Source organism: Hyperoodon ampullatus (assembly GCF_949752795.1).
Source record: "Hyperoodon ampullatus genome assembly, chromosome: 16".
Taxonomy (NCBI): Eukaryota; Metazoa; Chordata; class Mammalia; order Artiodactyla; family Ziphiidae; genus Hyperoodon; species Hyperoodon ampullatus.
Window position 1 is genome coordinate 65157962 of NC_136929.1, and position 15267 is coordinate 65173228.

The 15267-nt window shown below is 35.9% G+C and overlaps 1 protein-coding gene across 6 annotated transcripts in view; it reads left to right on the plus strand.

The window, feature by feature from the left end:
* Nucleotides 1-1042: 1042 nt before the first annotated feature.
* Nucleotides 1043-15267, plus strand: part of TRPC4 (transient receptor potential cation channel subfamily C member 4) — a gene marked incomplete at both ends in the record, with an annotated part of 112420 nt that continues 98195 nt past the window's right edge. For all 6 annotated transcript variants that reach the window (XM_079721548.1, XM_079721549.1, XM_079721550.1 and 3 more), the window contains one exon: nucleotides 1043-1420. In XM_079721548.1, coding sequence (XP_079577674.1) covers nucleotides 1043-1420 — 378 coding nt within the window. The remainder of the gene's footprint in view (nucleotides 1421-15267) is intronic.

Consider the following 15267-nt stretch of genomic DNA (forward strand, 5'->3'; position numbering starts at 1 on the left):
ACCTAACAGCAGTAAAGAAATTATATTCAAAACAGAATACATTTTTCAGTAACTTTGTACCTCTAAGATGATTACCAAATCAGTATAACTTCTAGCGACATCGGACTTTTTTATTCATCTATTTTAAGACGATAATCTCTTATTTATTTGAAATAATTTCATCATCTTCAACTGTATATTTACTGTAACTTCAAAATAATATTACATTTTACAATAAATGTATTCCTGCCTTGTGGTTTATTGTTTCATGATACGGAGGTAAGAGAATCAAGAAAATAGCATTTTCATAATAAACCATATATTTAATCCTTTTCTAAATGCTTCCATTGGAAATTAAATTGCCTAGACTCATCTTGATAATTAGTACCACTGGTACACATTCTTTCTTCCTCAATGAATTTACTTACAAGGGGAAAAAAATAAAATTATGCTCATCGGGCTCAGTATGATATTTTATTGACATTAATATCAGTAACTCACAGTAACTGTAATGTCAGTTCTTACAAACATTAAAACTAGAAATGAAAGTGAAAAACATTTTGCCCAGATATTGATATTCCATTATCTCAACAGCATCTCCATGATGAGCAAAACTGACAGTGACTGACATTCTTGAAAATCCCTGGTCCAGTTTGGGGACCCCAGAGATACAGCCTTTGACTTTAAAGGTTCTCCGTTAAAAACAATATATATTTATGATAAATTTTGTAAATAATTTAAAAACTTACAGGTGCAACCTCTGACAGACGTCACTTTTAAAGTAACTTTTATAAGTAACTTGCCAAATACTGGCCTCTCTTTCTTCTTAAATAAGAACTTTGAAACCTGTGTTTCTAGATAACTGAATAATTATTGCCTATTTCCATTGTTTAAAGGGAACGTAACTTCTCACTTAATAATTACGGTTCCATCGTTGTTATTGGCCTCATTGTGAGTTGTTAAATGCGATGCATAATCATTCAAAAGTGTGCTAATACTAATCCTTGTGTGTGTTGGTTTTTGTTTGCACTTTCAGAGACCAAGAAATAGCATGGCATGAAACATGGCTCAGTTCTATTACAAAAGAAATGTTAATGCCCCCTACAGAGACCGCATCCCTCTCAGGATAGTCCGAGCAGAATCAGAGCTCTCACCATCCGAGAAAGCCTACTTGAACGCTGTGGAAAAGGGAGATTATGCAAGTGTCAAGAAATCCCTAGAGGAAGCTGAAATTTATTTTAAAATCAATATTAATTGCGTCGATCCACTTGGAAGGACTGCTCTCCTCATCGCAATCGAAAATGAGAACTTGGAGCTCATAGAACTACTCTTAAGCTGTAACGTCTATGTTGGAGATGCTCTATTACACGCCATCAGGAAAGAAGTTGTCGGAGCTGTAGAGCTGTTACTGAACCACAAGAAGCCCAGTGGAGAAAAACAGGTATGTGCAAAAATACTGGCTTTAGTTTATTTTACTTGCAGAAGGTTTCTATGGATGGTCTTATTCTCCCCAAATTTTAATAAATGTTAGCCTTGAAATCAGAACGATTATGACACAAAACCACTGCTAAGTACACATTTTACACTCTCCAAAAGTCACCGCCACCTGCACCTCCTACCCTGGCTAATCAGACTTTAGTGAAAACCAAAGCAAAACAAAGTAGCCTATGGTGGCTTCCCATACATTGGAAACATTTCTATCTAATGGTCAATAATGTTTTCGGGGGGCTACTGTGTACGTGTGGGTGTTTCTCCTCTCGTGCGTCACTTTCTGATGTTCTACAGTGACAGGCTGAATTCTTTTGCTAGTTTCCTTTTTAACCTGCTTGCCTGTTCTGGAATTCTGCATGTTATTGCAGAAGTGAGTTGTACATATAATTCTGATATTGCTCTTTAGCAAACTCCAATAGATTCTTTTAAATTGAGACTTAAATGGTTTATAAGCAGGAAAAAAAAGATTACTAATAAATAACTGAACTCTGACTGTACGCTTAACTATGTCAAATTTACTAATGGCAAAATGTAGCTGTATCTTAACATCACGGGTAGGAAATAAACCAAAATGGCACACAATTATAAATACAATGTGGTTTTATTCCTATTTTTTATTCCTATCTCCCTATTTTTTTTACCACTAAGGAAGTGGAGAAATCGTTGACAGAAACGAATAAGGAATCTATTTTTTCCTTATTTTCTATTTTTCCCACTTGTCTGTCTAGATCTTTCCCTTTTTTACTGCCCTGTATCTGAATCGTCTCTCTGATCCTTTATCCTTTCACACTGAACTCTTCACTTCCCTGCATCAAGTCTCACTGACTGATTGCAAAGACATTGCATGTACTTCAGTGGCTCAAATCTATGCTTTAAAGTAAAATCTTATAAAAATGTGTGTTATTACAGCTCTAGCAATTTCTGTTCTATTTGATAAGGCGCAAACAATTTCTGCAAATGATGGACTCTTAGAGACGTTACATTCCTTTAAAGCAAGCTCTGCTGTAGCTACTATTATCTTTGCTTTACTGGAGGACTTTGATCAGAATCCCCACCATGATTAGGAGAAGAATTCATGGATGGGTGTCTCCTGAAAAAGTCTCCCCAGAAGTTTGTGTTCTATGGCCCATTCTTATGTCTCACCACCATGCACCCCTTTCCCTTACCTGAGCCCAAACTTTGATAAAAACAACACTCCTCAATGACAATAGTTCTTTGCTTGTTGCTTTACTAGATTTTTGTTCTCATATCCAGTTGTTTGGGATACCTTCCCATCATATTGGTAAAATTTTCCTGATAGAAGGATTTGCTTCTTTCATGTATCCTTTCAAACTTGTACTAACCTTGACAGAGGTGGATAGGTAATGGTAATACCTGAAGGCATATGTTATGTTATATCGCAGTTTTCCACCACTAGAGGAACACAGGACACACAGACAGGAATGAGTAAGAGTGTGTTTTTATCTGTGTAAGTTCAGGCTCTACTTTCCCAGGCACCTCGTGATTTTGAAACTCCTTCCACAATCATACCCCTAAAGTATTTGCATTTCCTAATAACAATGATCTTATATCGTACACCCTGTTGCTTCATATCTATAAGGGCAACCATAAGACAGATGTTGGGACTGTGGGCCTAGATCATTTGAGGTTGCAACAAGTCAATAGAACAAAATTGCGATTGTGTTTTCCCTGTTTATTACTGTATAACCTTCTTAATTCTATTGTCTAGAGAACAATGACCAAACATTTCCGTGTCTCTTTAGTCAATGACATTTGTGCTGGCCAAAGTAATTTGGTGTCTGGAGAAAATATCTGCTATTATGAGATTGTTTGTTGGAAGATGTTCAACTTCTAAGCTAAACTCTAGTCTGACAAGTGGGTCCTGGCTTCTTAGCGGCACTTGATCTGAACCCTGATTATTTATAACAGGCAGTAAAGGTTTGCAATCTGCCTGGAGTCTGAAATATCCGAGGCCATGTGTTTCTGGAAGATTTCTCTTGTATCAGTTTGTAAGCCAAGAATTTTCCTTTTCTATTTGCACATTCTAGAGTTCCTCTTCAGCGAAGGCACTGAGAATCAACAAAACATTGCATCTTTTGGTTTGAACTTTCTAATTTGGAAAGAGCAACTCCAGTCTACCTCAGAGTGTCTGGTATCTTGTACAATAAAAGTGAGGTTGTTACATCATGAAATGTATACAGTATAGCACATAAAAGAAGTCCTCAGGGCTTGTTGCGGGGAGGAAAGGCAAACAAACCCCATGAGAGCTTGGCTGTTTATCTGTGATCTACATAGATAATGCATCTCCTAAGTATGGCCAACCTTGTTTGGAATAACAGTTTCCATAAGCCAGTGTCTGGTAGGTAACAAATAAATTCTTGACAGGAATTTTTTCTCTCATAAATTGTAATTCCTTAGATGATTCTTGTGATCATTGAAAGCCATTTTGTGTTTACTATTTTTGCCTAATTTCCAGTCTCATGGGCTTCCCCCAAAGATCCTGGAACACAGTACCATTAATTTTGTTGAGGTCACTGAAGCCGAGTGTTAAAACCTGGGAACACTAATATCCAAGAGGACAAGATAAACATAACTTGTCTTAAGATGAGTCAAGGAAGAGGATCTAATATAAAAACACATACAAATCTGATCATTAGAACACTTACTTAGAATTTAAAATGTGACAGACGTGGATCAGGAAACACAGTCTTCTTTTACAAATTTGTCACAAATTGATTTCTTTCTCCTGAAAAAAGATGCAATGTGTGATGGCCTCCTGAAATCATGGGGGATTGAGAATTCAGATTAATCTGTTTACCCTTCCAGTACATTCACCAGGGAACAACTTACAATTTGCATATGCTTATTGTGTCAGGCCTTAGCCCGGGCCCTGGGGAGAAGACATTATTCCTGTTTTCTAGAGTCTAGTTGTGAAGAGAAACAGGAAAAATATCATGGGAATATGAATAAAGATGATCACAATGGAAAAGATAAAAGAGAAATAAATCCTTGGGTAATTATGAAATTAAATTGACTGGACTTGGTAAATACAAAATATTATGTTTTAAGGTTTGTAACTGGGGAAAGTTAATTCCATTAACTGAGATAGAGATTATAAGTAGGGTTTATGAGACCTGCTTGGATATACTCAGTTTTCGATTTATTGACATTAACATCTAGGAGATAATTAGAAATTTTGGACTTAAGAAAGGGGTCTGGGATTGATATACAGATGACAGGGAAGACATTGAAACACATAAAATCACCTGTCTTCCTACCACCCTGACATTGATTGTCTATCCTTTCCATCATATCTTGTTTAAGTGATTATGATTGCTAGTATGTTAAAAACTTTTCTCAGTGCAGCATCTAATGAAGATATTTAGGGTTTGCCAGATAAATAGATGGGCATAGATCATTAAGTACTTCCTTCCCTATTTAATGTACTTCTTCATAAACCAGGGTTTTGAGTTCTTAGTGTTTTATTTTCATTTTTACTATAAAAAATAGAAAGAGTAATACTTTATTTCTTTCATGTAGTAGACAGCACGGAGAACCTGTAGTTCTCCACACTAGGCAGGAAGATGGAACATTATGTATTCTTACTGGGGCTGCTCTCTTGCTAGAATCATTACTCTCATACTCTCTGATGATTTATTAAACTTTTCTTTAACCTTTTTAGTACCTTATTTCTCTACAGGGGATAATTGACAGTGGCTTCTTAGCCCCTTTTCTCAGTCAGTTGATTGGTTACTTGACTTCTAATTATTTCTAGCAGACTTTCTCTTTGATATCTTCTAAGGCCAGATTCAATTTCACTTTTAGCTGCTTCGGTAAATGTTTAGCAGAAACAGAACTTTCTTTTTCACTATGCACTCAGACCATAGTACTAAGTCTTCAGTATCATCAAAATTTCTGGGAGGACTTGTTAAAACATAGTTTGCTGGATCCCACCCCAAGAGTCTCTGATACAGTGGGTCTGGAATGGGTCACTGGAATTTGTGTTTCTGACAAGTACCCAGGTGATATTCAATACTAATGCTTCTGGTCTAGAGACAACACTTTAAGAATCAGTGACTTAGAAGATGTTGACAGTTACAGAATACCTATAGTTGTCTACCTTGTGTTAGGTGTGCTGGACTCTACCATGCTAACCTTACTTTAAGGAGATTTCAAATAATTAGCTTAAATATGAATGATTAAGTGATATTTAATGTATGAGAATTTCCCAACTTCACTAATATATTTATTATATTTTCCCTTCTTTGGGAAAAATACTTTGCTAAACATTACTTATCAGTTCAACAGTTAAGATCCTAGAGTATTTCAATTGAAGAAATTTTTGGTTTGAAAACTCTGCTAAAAAGAGTACCAGATTTAAAAATTTTGAGGGATCTTGGAAATCTTGGAGACCATCTAATCCAGTCACTTCATTTTACAAAAGAGGGCAAGGAACCATGGACCCAGTGGCCTTTAGAGTTTAACCTAACCAAAAGAATCTATAAATTAATAGCTAGCAACCAACCTGGAGATAGTCTGAATGATGAACGTTCATTGAGCTTGTCACCATGCCAATAACTGTGAAAAGAATTTTGTTTGCATTATCTCATTTAATCTTCACATTATCCTGTGAAGGTTGGTGCTTTTGTTCTCCCCATTTATAGATGGGGAAATGAAGGTACAAAAAGGTGTAAGTGACACGTCCCAGATCACAAAACCAGGAAATACCAGTGCTGGAACTCAAGAGTCAGAAGATAACCACCACACTGCCTGGCTCTAGCTGATTAGTTAATAATGCTAATTTAAGATATGGGTTATATACATTTAAAAGAGCCTCTAGAGGTACATATTTAGGCAGTGTCTCTGTCTTGAACATTATGATGCCATTTATAATTTAGTGGCCCAATAGATACTAAGTCATTAGAAGTCATTAGAAGCTATGAAATGCCAGGGAAGAGCAGAGCTGAGTAACAGAAATGCTGACTTCTAGTCCTGTTTCACACTTGCTAACAGGACAAGCCTCTGAAAATCATTCTGAGCCTTGGTTTTCTTGGCTATTAATTGGAATCATAGAATTAATTTACTTGCTTCTTAATGTCTGGTGGTGTTAAAATTCTGTAAAAGTGTTTTTTATAAGGTGACATGTAATAACATAATATACTGTTATTACTGTTTTATGCCATATTCTCTGCCTTCCTATTGACAAACAAATATATGAATAATACAATATACACTGAAAAGAAGTTCAGCACTGGCAATTTACCTTTTTGAGTGCATGACTTCATTTACATTTGAAAATGCACTTACTGGAAATAGAAACCCTGCTCAGGGAGAGCAAAGGAGAATTTAACTGTTTACCCTTTTTTTTTTTTTTTTTTTTTTTGTGGTACGTGGGCCTCTCACTATTGTGGCATCTCCCGTTGTGGAGCACAGGCTCCAGACGTGCAGGCTCAGCGGCCATGGCTCACGGGCCCAGCCGCTCTGCGGCATGTGGGATCTTCCCGGACCAGGGCACGAACCCATGTCCCCTGCACTGGCAGGCAGACTCTCAACCACTGCGCCACCAGGGAAGCCCTGTTTACCCTTTTTCTTTCCATCTCAGTGCACATAGGGGATTTAAAAACTAATTTCTGTAGATGTTCTAATGCAATTTGTGACTTTAGAAACAGTACCTATTATGTGATCAGAAAATCAAAGGGTGAAATAGGAGATTGGCCTTAGCAGGTTAATGCAAATATACATCCAAATCAAAATATACCCTGCTGACTAAAAATAAAGGGCAGTTTTTACTTGATATGGGTGCTAATAAATATAGCCCTGGCTAGTGGGCAGAGATAAAGTTTACTTTTATCTCTTACATTCATCTGATTTTCCTCACTGGACTTCAGAACAAGTAATTTACCTTCTGCAGTCCCATGAACTTCATATGGTCCCTATTAAATGTCGTATATGCTAAGACAGCCTATCTGTTCTAGTCTTTAGAGCTGCCCCTTGCAGAAGGAAAACATTTCAGCTTCCTCAGTAGTTAAACACTTGAGGTTACCCCTTTCTATTTGCTTTTGTTACATCCTGGATATTGACAGTAAGTGAAACTAAATAAATGTATAATAACCATAATCTTGGTTACTATCAAAATTCAGAGAGTATGAGAGTAAAAGCAAGAGCAGGAGAGAATTATAGTAAAGTATTAAAAATGTTCTCCCCTCAAAATACTTATCCTATTGTGAGACATAGCTAGATAAATCATCAATTATACTTTCTTTATATCTGGATGTAAAATATCAATAGGAAAGATGCTTATAATATTGTCTAAATCCACTATTAATATGAAAAAGCTGAAAATTATCCCCAAATATGATCTTTATAATGTAAAGTAGAAATCAATATAAAGAAATTTTTATTTAAAAGTACTTTGAAAGTCTAAAAATTCAATTGAGTCTTATTATTCCACAGCAGGGAATTTAAATGCTATTACAACATAGAGCCTAGATTGCCTCTAGTCAATTGGCAATCATGAGAGATCTGAATAATTTTGCCCTAAATGGAAGAATTTTTAAAAGACGGACTATGTTACACTGTTAATATGATGAAGTGGATTAAGATAACAGGTCATTCTGACTCATAAAATAATACACACTGACATTTTCTTCTTCTTTAAGACCAGCAAATTATAGACAAGTAATTCTCCTGAACCATGTTCTTTCCTCTCAGCATATCACACTTATTATGAAAGTAAAAGTAATCATCATCATCATTAAATATGTTTGGAACTGACAAGAGCAAAAAGCTTTTAGCTCCTTTTGAAACTCAAGTGAAAAAAACTACAAAAAACAATCTCAAGCATTAGAGCTCCATGCATTGAGGCATTTCCATGCCACAATAAGAAAATAGAAGACAGGGCCCTTATTCTCTGTTTGTGGACAGAGAAGGAGTGAGATATAGTGAAAAGAGTCGAGAGAGAAAGATGTGGCTATAAATCCTATTTTATAATCTCAGGCAAATTATTTGAGCCTCAACTTTCTCATAAATAAGAGGGGGATGAGAGTCCCTGCTTGCCAAGTTGTTTTAAATATTGGATAGTTAACACACTAATGTAGCTGACATCAAAAGAGCTCAGTAAATGCAAATCCCTCCACCTTGACGTCATTTGAGTATTTTACATGTATTCAATTCAATTTAATTAAAAATACATATGTGCATTGAAGAGGCTAAAAATTCCTCAAAGCAAATGCATTGTGAAGTGTTACTGCTGGTGTGAAGAGTGAGTTTATGTTAGAATCAGAGAGAGGGAAACTAGCCTTTCAAATGTGAGCTTTGGTGAAAAGATTTTCAGGGGTCACTTTTATTAAATACCCCCCAGTCCATTATAAATGTTTTGATTAAATCTAAAAATAATAACTTGATGTCTTAGTAAGCAGTGTATCAATTGAACTTCATTAATTGTAATAATTTAAAAATTAATCATTAAGGAAAAATGATGTCATTCAACAATTGTAATTCATTGAATAGATAAGGTGTTAATATAATTAGGAATTTAAAAATACATATTATGATTAGAATGTCTCAAAACTGTTTTTAAAGTGTCCTTTCAACCTATTATATTTACTTCTGCTCTGATTAGATATAAAGTGAGTAAAGTTTTTATTGCTTTAATATCTGAAACACAAGAAAGTGAGGATTGAAGTAATGTAGAAGTGTATAAAAAATATTCAGTAGATTTGGGAAAGTGTAATATGTTGACATATTAGAAGAATTTTTGTACAGAATAATATATATAAAGCATATACTTCACCCTAAATGGAATCAGTATGAAATATATTTGCTTTGCACACATATAACTATTAGCTTTATCAATGAAATGCTTAAAATTAAAAAAAATTTATTTGGTAAATTAAATATATATTAAATGTTGCTAAACGTATTTCTCTTGCATACTTTATCCTAGAGTATCAGAGCCCATAATCTTTTTTTTTTTTTTTCTTTTTTTTTTTTTTTTATTAGTTTCTGCTTTATAACAAAGTGAATCAGTCATACATATACATCTGTTCCCACATCCCCTCCCTCATGCATCTCCCTCCCTCCCACCCTCCCCATCCCACCCCTCCAGGCGGTCACAAAGCACCGAGCTGATCTTTTATAACATCTGAGGAGCCTTTGATTCTTTTGGTCGAGCCTTAAATTACCAGCTTTAGGAAAGACATTTCAAGTATATTCTATTTAGTGCTTTTCAGCCTAAACTTAATGTTTGACTTGCAGGTAGTGTTCATTAAATCATATGTTCTAGCACCTATTTTGGATGACTTTTACTTTACTATATATACCATGTTCTCCTAACCCAAGTCTACACTGCCTGGTTCTCTCAACTTAAAAGCAAAAAATCAAGTTTAACTTTGTGAAATCAGAGAGCAGTTTGATATCATACTGACCCTACATCCCTCTCCCCATTCCCCCCTCCTCCTGCTTCCCTACCCACGCAACCCTCCCCCCACACAGACTCCCGGAACCATTACCTTAGAGATATGAAGAAAGTGAAGTTTAGAGAAGTTCAGGAAACTTGCCAAAGATTACTGAGATTATTCATTCTTGAGCCAAGATTAAAATTCACTTTTTTTGTCTAGAATCAAATAGAAATATTTACCATAAACATTACTTTAATTCCAGCCTTAAACATTTTGTAGAACAAGGAAAGCATACGGATATAAATAAATGTTTCAAGGTTTAGTTTTGGGTAACAGGAAATGTTTCCTGGTGGAAAAAGATCAGGTTTGGAATCAGACAGATAGGAATCCAAGTCTTAGCTCCACCCCTTACTATTTGCGTGACCCAGTGGTGATTATTTAACTCAAAAGAGAAAACGGTAATGGCTATTTCTCACAGTTCTGATGAGAATTAGAAATTTGAAATACTTCATGTAAAGTGAATGCCTGGTGTATTTACATTTGATTTCGTGTTGTTGTTATTATTATCATTATCATCATTCATTCATTTCAGAACCAACTATGCTAATTTGATCAATGTCTAAAGATTGACATTTGCATCACGATTTTAAGTTGTCAGTGATTAGATTTCAAATACACTGATGCAGACCACAGGAGGCAAACTTGCTGAATTCTGGTGATGAAATCTCAAAGGCAAGGCATCTCAAATATCTGCATAATGGTCAGGAGGATTGTGAATAGATGAGAGGTTGGATGGAGCCAGGAAGCTTGTCTGTGACCTCAGACATGTGGAGAAGTTAGGAGAGTGGAAATTGACCAGGCTTCTAAGACTACAGTGAAGTCTAAATACATATAATCTAAACATGTTGAAAATCATCTGATACAATGTAGTTTCATTCTGAATACAGAGAAAGAAAAAGAAAAATCATGATAAAAGAAGATGATCAGAGATGATCTCAAGGAAGAATAAACAGGTTCCCTTAAGGATAATTTAGGGAGTATGTGTTCAGAAGAGACAGGTCATTTAAATGCAACATTATGAGAAAAAAAGCAAAACATCTCCTGCCATAAGTCACATTTCTTTTAATAAAGATGAGGTAAAGCAGATCATTTGTTTTGACCACACTTAAGGAAAAGACTGCCACCTGGTGCATATTTGAGGCCTTTTAAAATACATTAGTATTAGTTTAAACATCTGGCATGAACTCAAAAATAATAGTCATCCACTTTATATTATTTTCCTTTAATTTCATTAGATTACAGTTTTGCACACCACCATATTAGCAGAGGTTTTGTAAGGCACCATAAACATCACAAGTTTCCATGAAATTTATCCATTTTTACCTGGTACAAATGCATCTTTTACAGGTCACCTAATTCAGATGAAATATTACCAAGAAAAAGTAAACAAAAATTTAGGAACCACCATGATATACTTCTTTGGATTTCTTCTTTACTTAATTCTATAGCAAAATGACAAAAATAATATCTTGGGATCACTATAATGCTGATACATTCCATTCTTTACAAATCTGATCCAAAAAGTCAAGAGCTGGGGAAAGTGATTTTTCATTCTATAACTAGTGCTGTAGTCAGAGTCTGTTTTGATTTTCCCTGGGACTTAGCTTTTTCTGTATATTTTATCTGAGGCATGAGAGATAAGGAATTAATTCCCAAAGTTTTCTTCTTCTAGTAGCATGTTGCCACTCCACCTATCCTGGTAAATATTTTTGACACACTAAAGTGGAAGTTAAGAAGTCTCTTAGCTGGTTGCTACAGAACTTGTAAATTACTGAAGTCTTTCATTGTTGTAGCTCAAGATTCAAGTTCACAGCTAAAGAAACTCAATGGAGGAAAGAAAAAAAAAACATGATTCTTTCCCTTCACATGTGTATTTCTCAGCCCCCAGTCAAAAATCTAGGTAATATTTTCCTTATCTGTGGACGGAGGAAAGCCATCATTCCATTCAGAGGACTAAGTGCCTATCACTTTACTTTTGCCGAGAAAGTCCAGCTATGGGGCTGACATGACTTAGCACCTGTCTTTTTTCATTAGTTTCACACTGTCATATCCTCAAATTTTTCCAAGCATTAGTTCAGTTATTTTTATGCAATCTCAGAAGAGAAGTTTTGTGAAACAAGTTATTTCCATAGCACTCCTTAGTTTAGAGCTATGTTTTTATCCTGGAAGACTGTTTTTGTGTCCTTGCCTTTCCTTAATACTTACCAACATAACACATTGTGTGACAGTGATGGATCATACTGTTATTCTCATTTGCGTTAACTTCCTAATTCTTCTTTTTCTTCTTTTTTTAAAATTTTTATTTTATATTGGAGTATAGTTGATTAACAGTGTTGTGTTAGTTTCAGGTGTATAGCAAAGTGATTCAGTTATACAAATACATGTATCTATTCTTTTCAAATTCTTTTTGAGTAGAGGCCCCTGTGCTACACAATACGTCCTTGTTGGTTATCTATTTTAAATATAGCAGTGTGTACACGTCAATCCCAAACTCCCAAACTATCCCTTCCCCCTCCTTCCCCCCCCGGTATTCATTAAGTAAGTTCTCTAAGTCTGTGTGTCTGTTTCTGTTTTGTAAATGAGTTCATTTGTATCATTTTTTTTAAGATTCTGCATATAAGTGGTATCATATGATATTTGTCTTTCTCTGTCTGACTTACTTCACTTAATATGATAATCTCCAAGTCCATCCATGTTGCTGCAAATGGCATTATTTCATTCTTCTTAATGAAGCCTTTTTACCTTTAATTTTTCCCTCATGTGATTACTAATATATAAATATAAAAACTTTAATTAGCCGTGGTTGTTGTATTTTGGGTCTTTAAAAAACAAAATCTTTTTCACCCTGTTAATCTGTGATGGTTTTTGTAGTTCATTTTCTTCTCAAACTTATGAATACCAGCCTATTCCTTAGGCAGATTTTACTCTTCACACCAAATAAAATTTTAGTCCTCTTTTCTTCTCCTGGCTATATAATACTACACACATTCTAGGTATTAAGTAGCAGTTTGCTGAATAGATGGATGAACATGACAGATTAAAAACCCCATCATCACTCATGAAAATAAAGCAGGCAAAGAACAATCTGGCAAGATAAAATCAAACATCAAGGAGCTTATAGACATTAGTGAAGGTAGCACTTCTGATTTAGATCATATTCAGAATGAAAACAAAATTATTAATACCTTCATTATAAAATTTTCTGGGAATATATTGTTTTTGAAGTTGGGCCTCTATTTCATCATGATGCTGTGTTATGATTGTAAGTGAAGTATTGCATTCTGAGAAGCCTCACCTCATCTTAAAAAGTTAAAGTTCCACGTGGAGCATGCAGACTTCCTTGAAGTAACTGCAGTATTTCCAGAAAAGCCTGCAACTGGTAAAAAAATATAAAGCACACTACCAATTTTGTAGATATTGAGAGAGAGAGAGAAAGAGAAAGCATGTATATCTGGGTGAGAGAAAGACAATGTATATCTCTGGATAGTGGGATTTAGGGAGAATTTTGCTTTTCCTTTTGTACTTTTGATATTTTAAAAATCTTTAGGCAATAAGGGTATATAGCTTTTGTAATAGGAAAAAGTTAATGCTTGTCTTAAAGATCGTAATGCGGGGCTTCCCTGGTGGCGCAGTGGTTGAGAGTCCGCCTGCTGATGCAGGGGACACGGGTTCGTGCCCCGGTCTGGGAAGATCCCACATGCCGCGGAGCGGCTGGGCCCGTGAGCCATGGCCGCTGAGCCTGCGCGTCCGGAGCCTGTGCTCTGCAACGGGAGAGGCCACAACAGTGAGAGGCCTGCGTACCGCAAAAAAAAAAAACCAAAAGATCGTAATGCTCCTGCACATCACAACAGGAAAAGGCAGTGAATGAGAAAGAAGTTATTAAATATATGGGCATGTTAGGCATAAATACAGAGTTGTTCCCATTATAGTAATTAATGAAAGGGATATAAAATTTAGGAATCTTACACCCATTCAACAGGCCCATTCTTTTAGGGTTCATAAATGAAATCTAAAATTTTATTTAGTATTCTTAAATTTAGTTTCCCATTATTAATAGAAAAATAAAAACCACAATTGTAATAATTGTCTGTGTTTTCATTTTTAATATCATAAAAGTAAAGGGTACTTTCTCCTCCTTACATTTATGAATCACTCCAACTCTGTCAAAGTTCTTTCATCATATTAAGGTGACTTGATCCTGTGGGTAAACAGGCAATGCTGTTATCGCTAAAAGTGAAGCTGGTGAATGATGTGCTGGAGGCCACACTGATAGTTAGTGGATGAGCCAAGGTCACCTGACAACTCAGCTTTATCTCTTCTGCTCCTTTCAAGGTAACCGATCCAACCTCACACCCACTTCATAACAGCCAGACATTCAGAATACTACCCAGCACAGCCTTACTAACTTGTAGCCTCTAATATCTTCTTAGCCTCAACTGCTGGTTCCATATTTTCAATTTGCATCTCCTCATTCATGGCCTTTGGGATCAGCATGTTTTTCCATTAGGATACACTATCGATGTAATTCTGCTGCATGTCTCACTGCCAGAAAAGCATCCATATGAAATTCTTTTTATATCTTCTCTGTTTAATAGGTGCTGTGACAGATAAAAGCTCTTAGAGTGAGTTTTCCACTTGAAGTATAGATGTTTTAAAGAAATGAAGTACTAACAACAACATGCAATGGAATTTTGCTGTACTGGATTGATGAGACCTTGTTCCTATACTTCCACATTCCCCATATTTTGAGTGTTCTTCAGTCAGAGTGGATTAAGATGTGAGGATTCAGGTCATTTGTCCCTACATTCCTGCCAAACATGCTCCATTCAATTTGGCAGACAAAATCTAGTGCTATATTGCCCATCGTCCTAAGAGTCTCAGGGCACTTGAAAATTACAGGCAAGCTTGATAATATTTGTTTAAATTTAACATAAGATAAGATCTCTTACTCCATGGAACCTTGATTGGAACCTCAAATCACAGGACTTGACATAATTATATCAACTTTTATTCATTCATGTAAATCTACATTAATCATGTGCAGCACAGTTTAAACAAATCTATCATGAAAAATACAAAACAGAAAAAATGAAGGTTTACCTTGGTGTAAGTTTTTTTTTTTTTTTTTTTTTTTTTGCATTACGCGGGCCTCTCACTGTTGTGGCCTCTCCCGTTGTGGAGCACAGGCTCCGGATGCGCAGGCTCAGCGGCCATGGCTCACGGGCCCAGCCGCTCCGCGGCATGTGGGATCTTCCCAGACCGGGGCACGAACCCGTGTCCCCTGCATCAGCAGGCGGACTCTCAACCACTGCGCCACCAGGGAAGCCCCTTGCTGTGG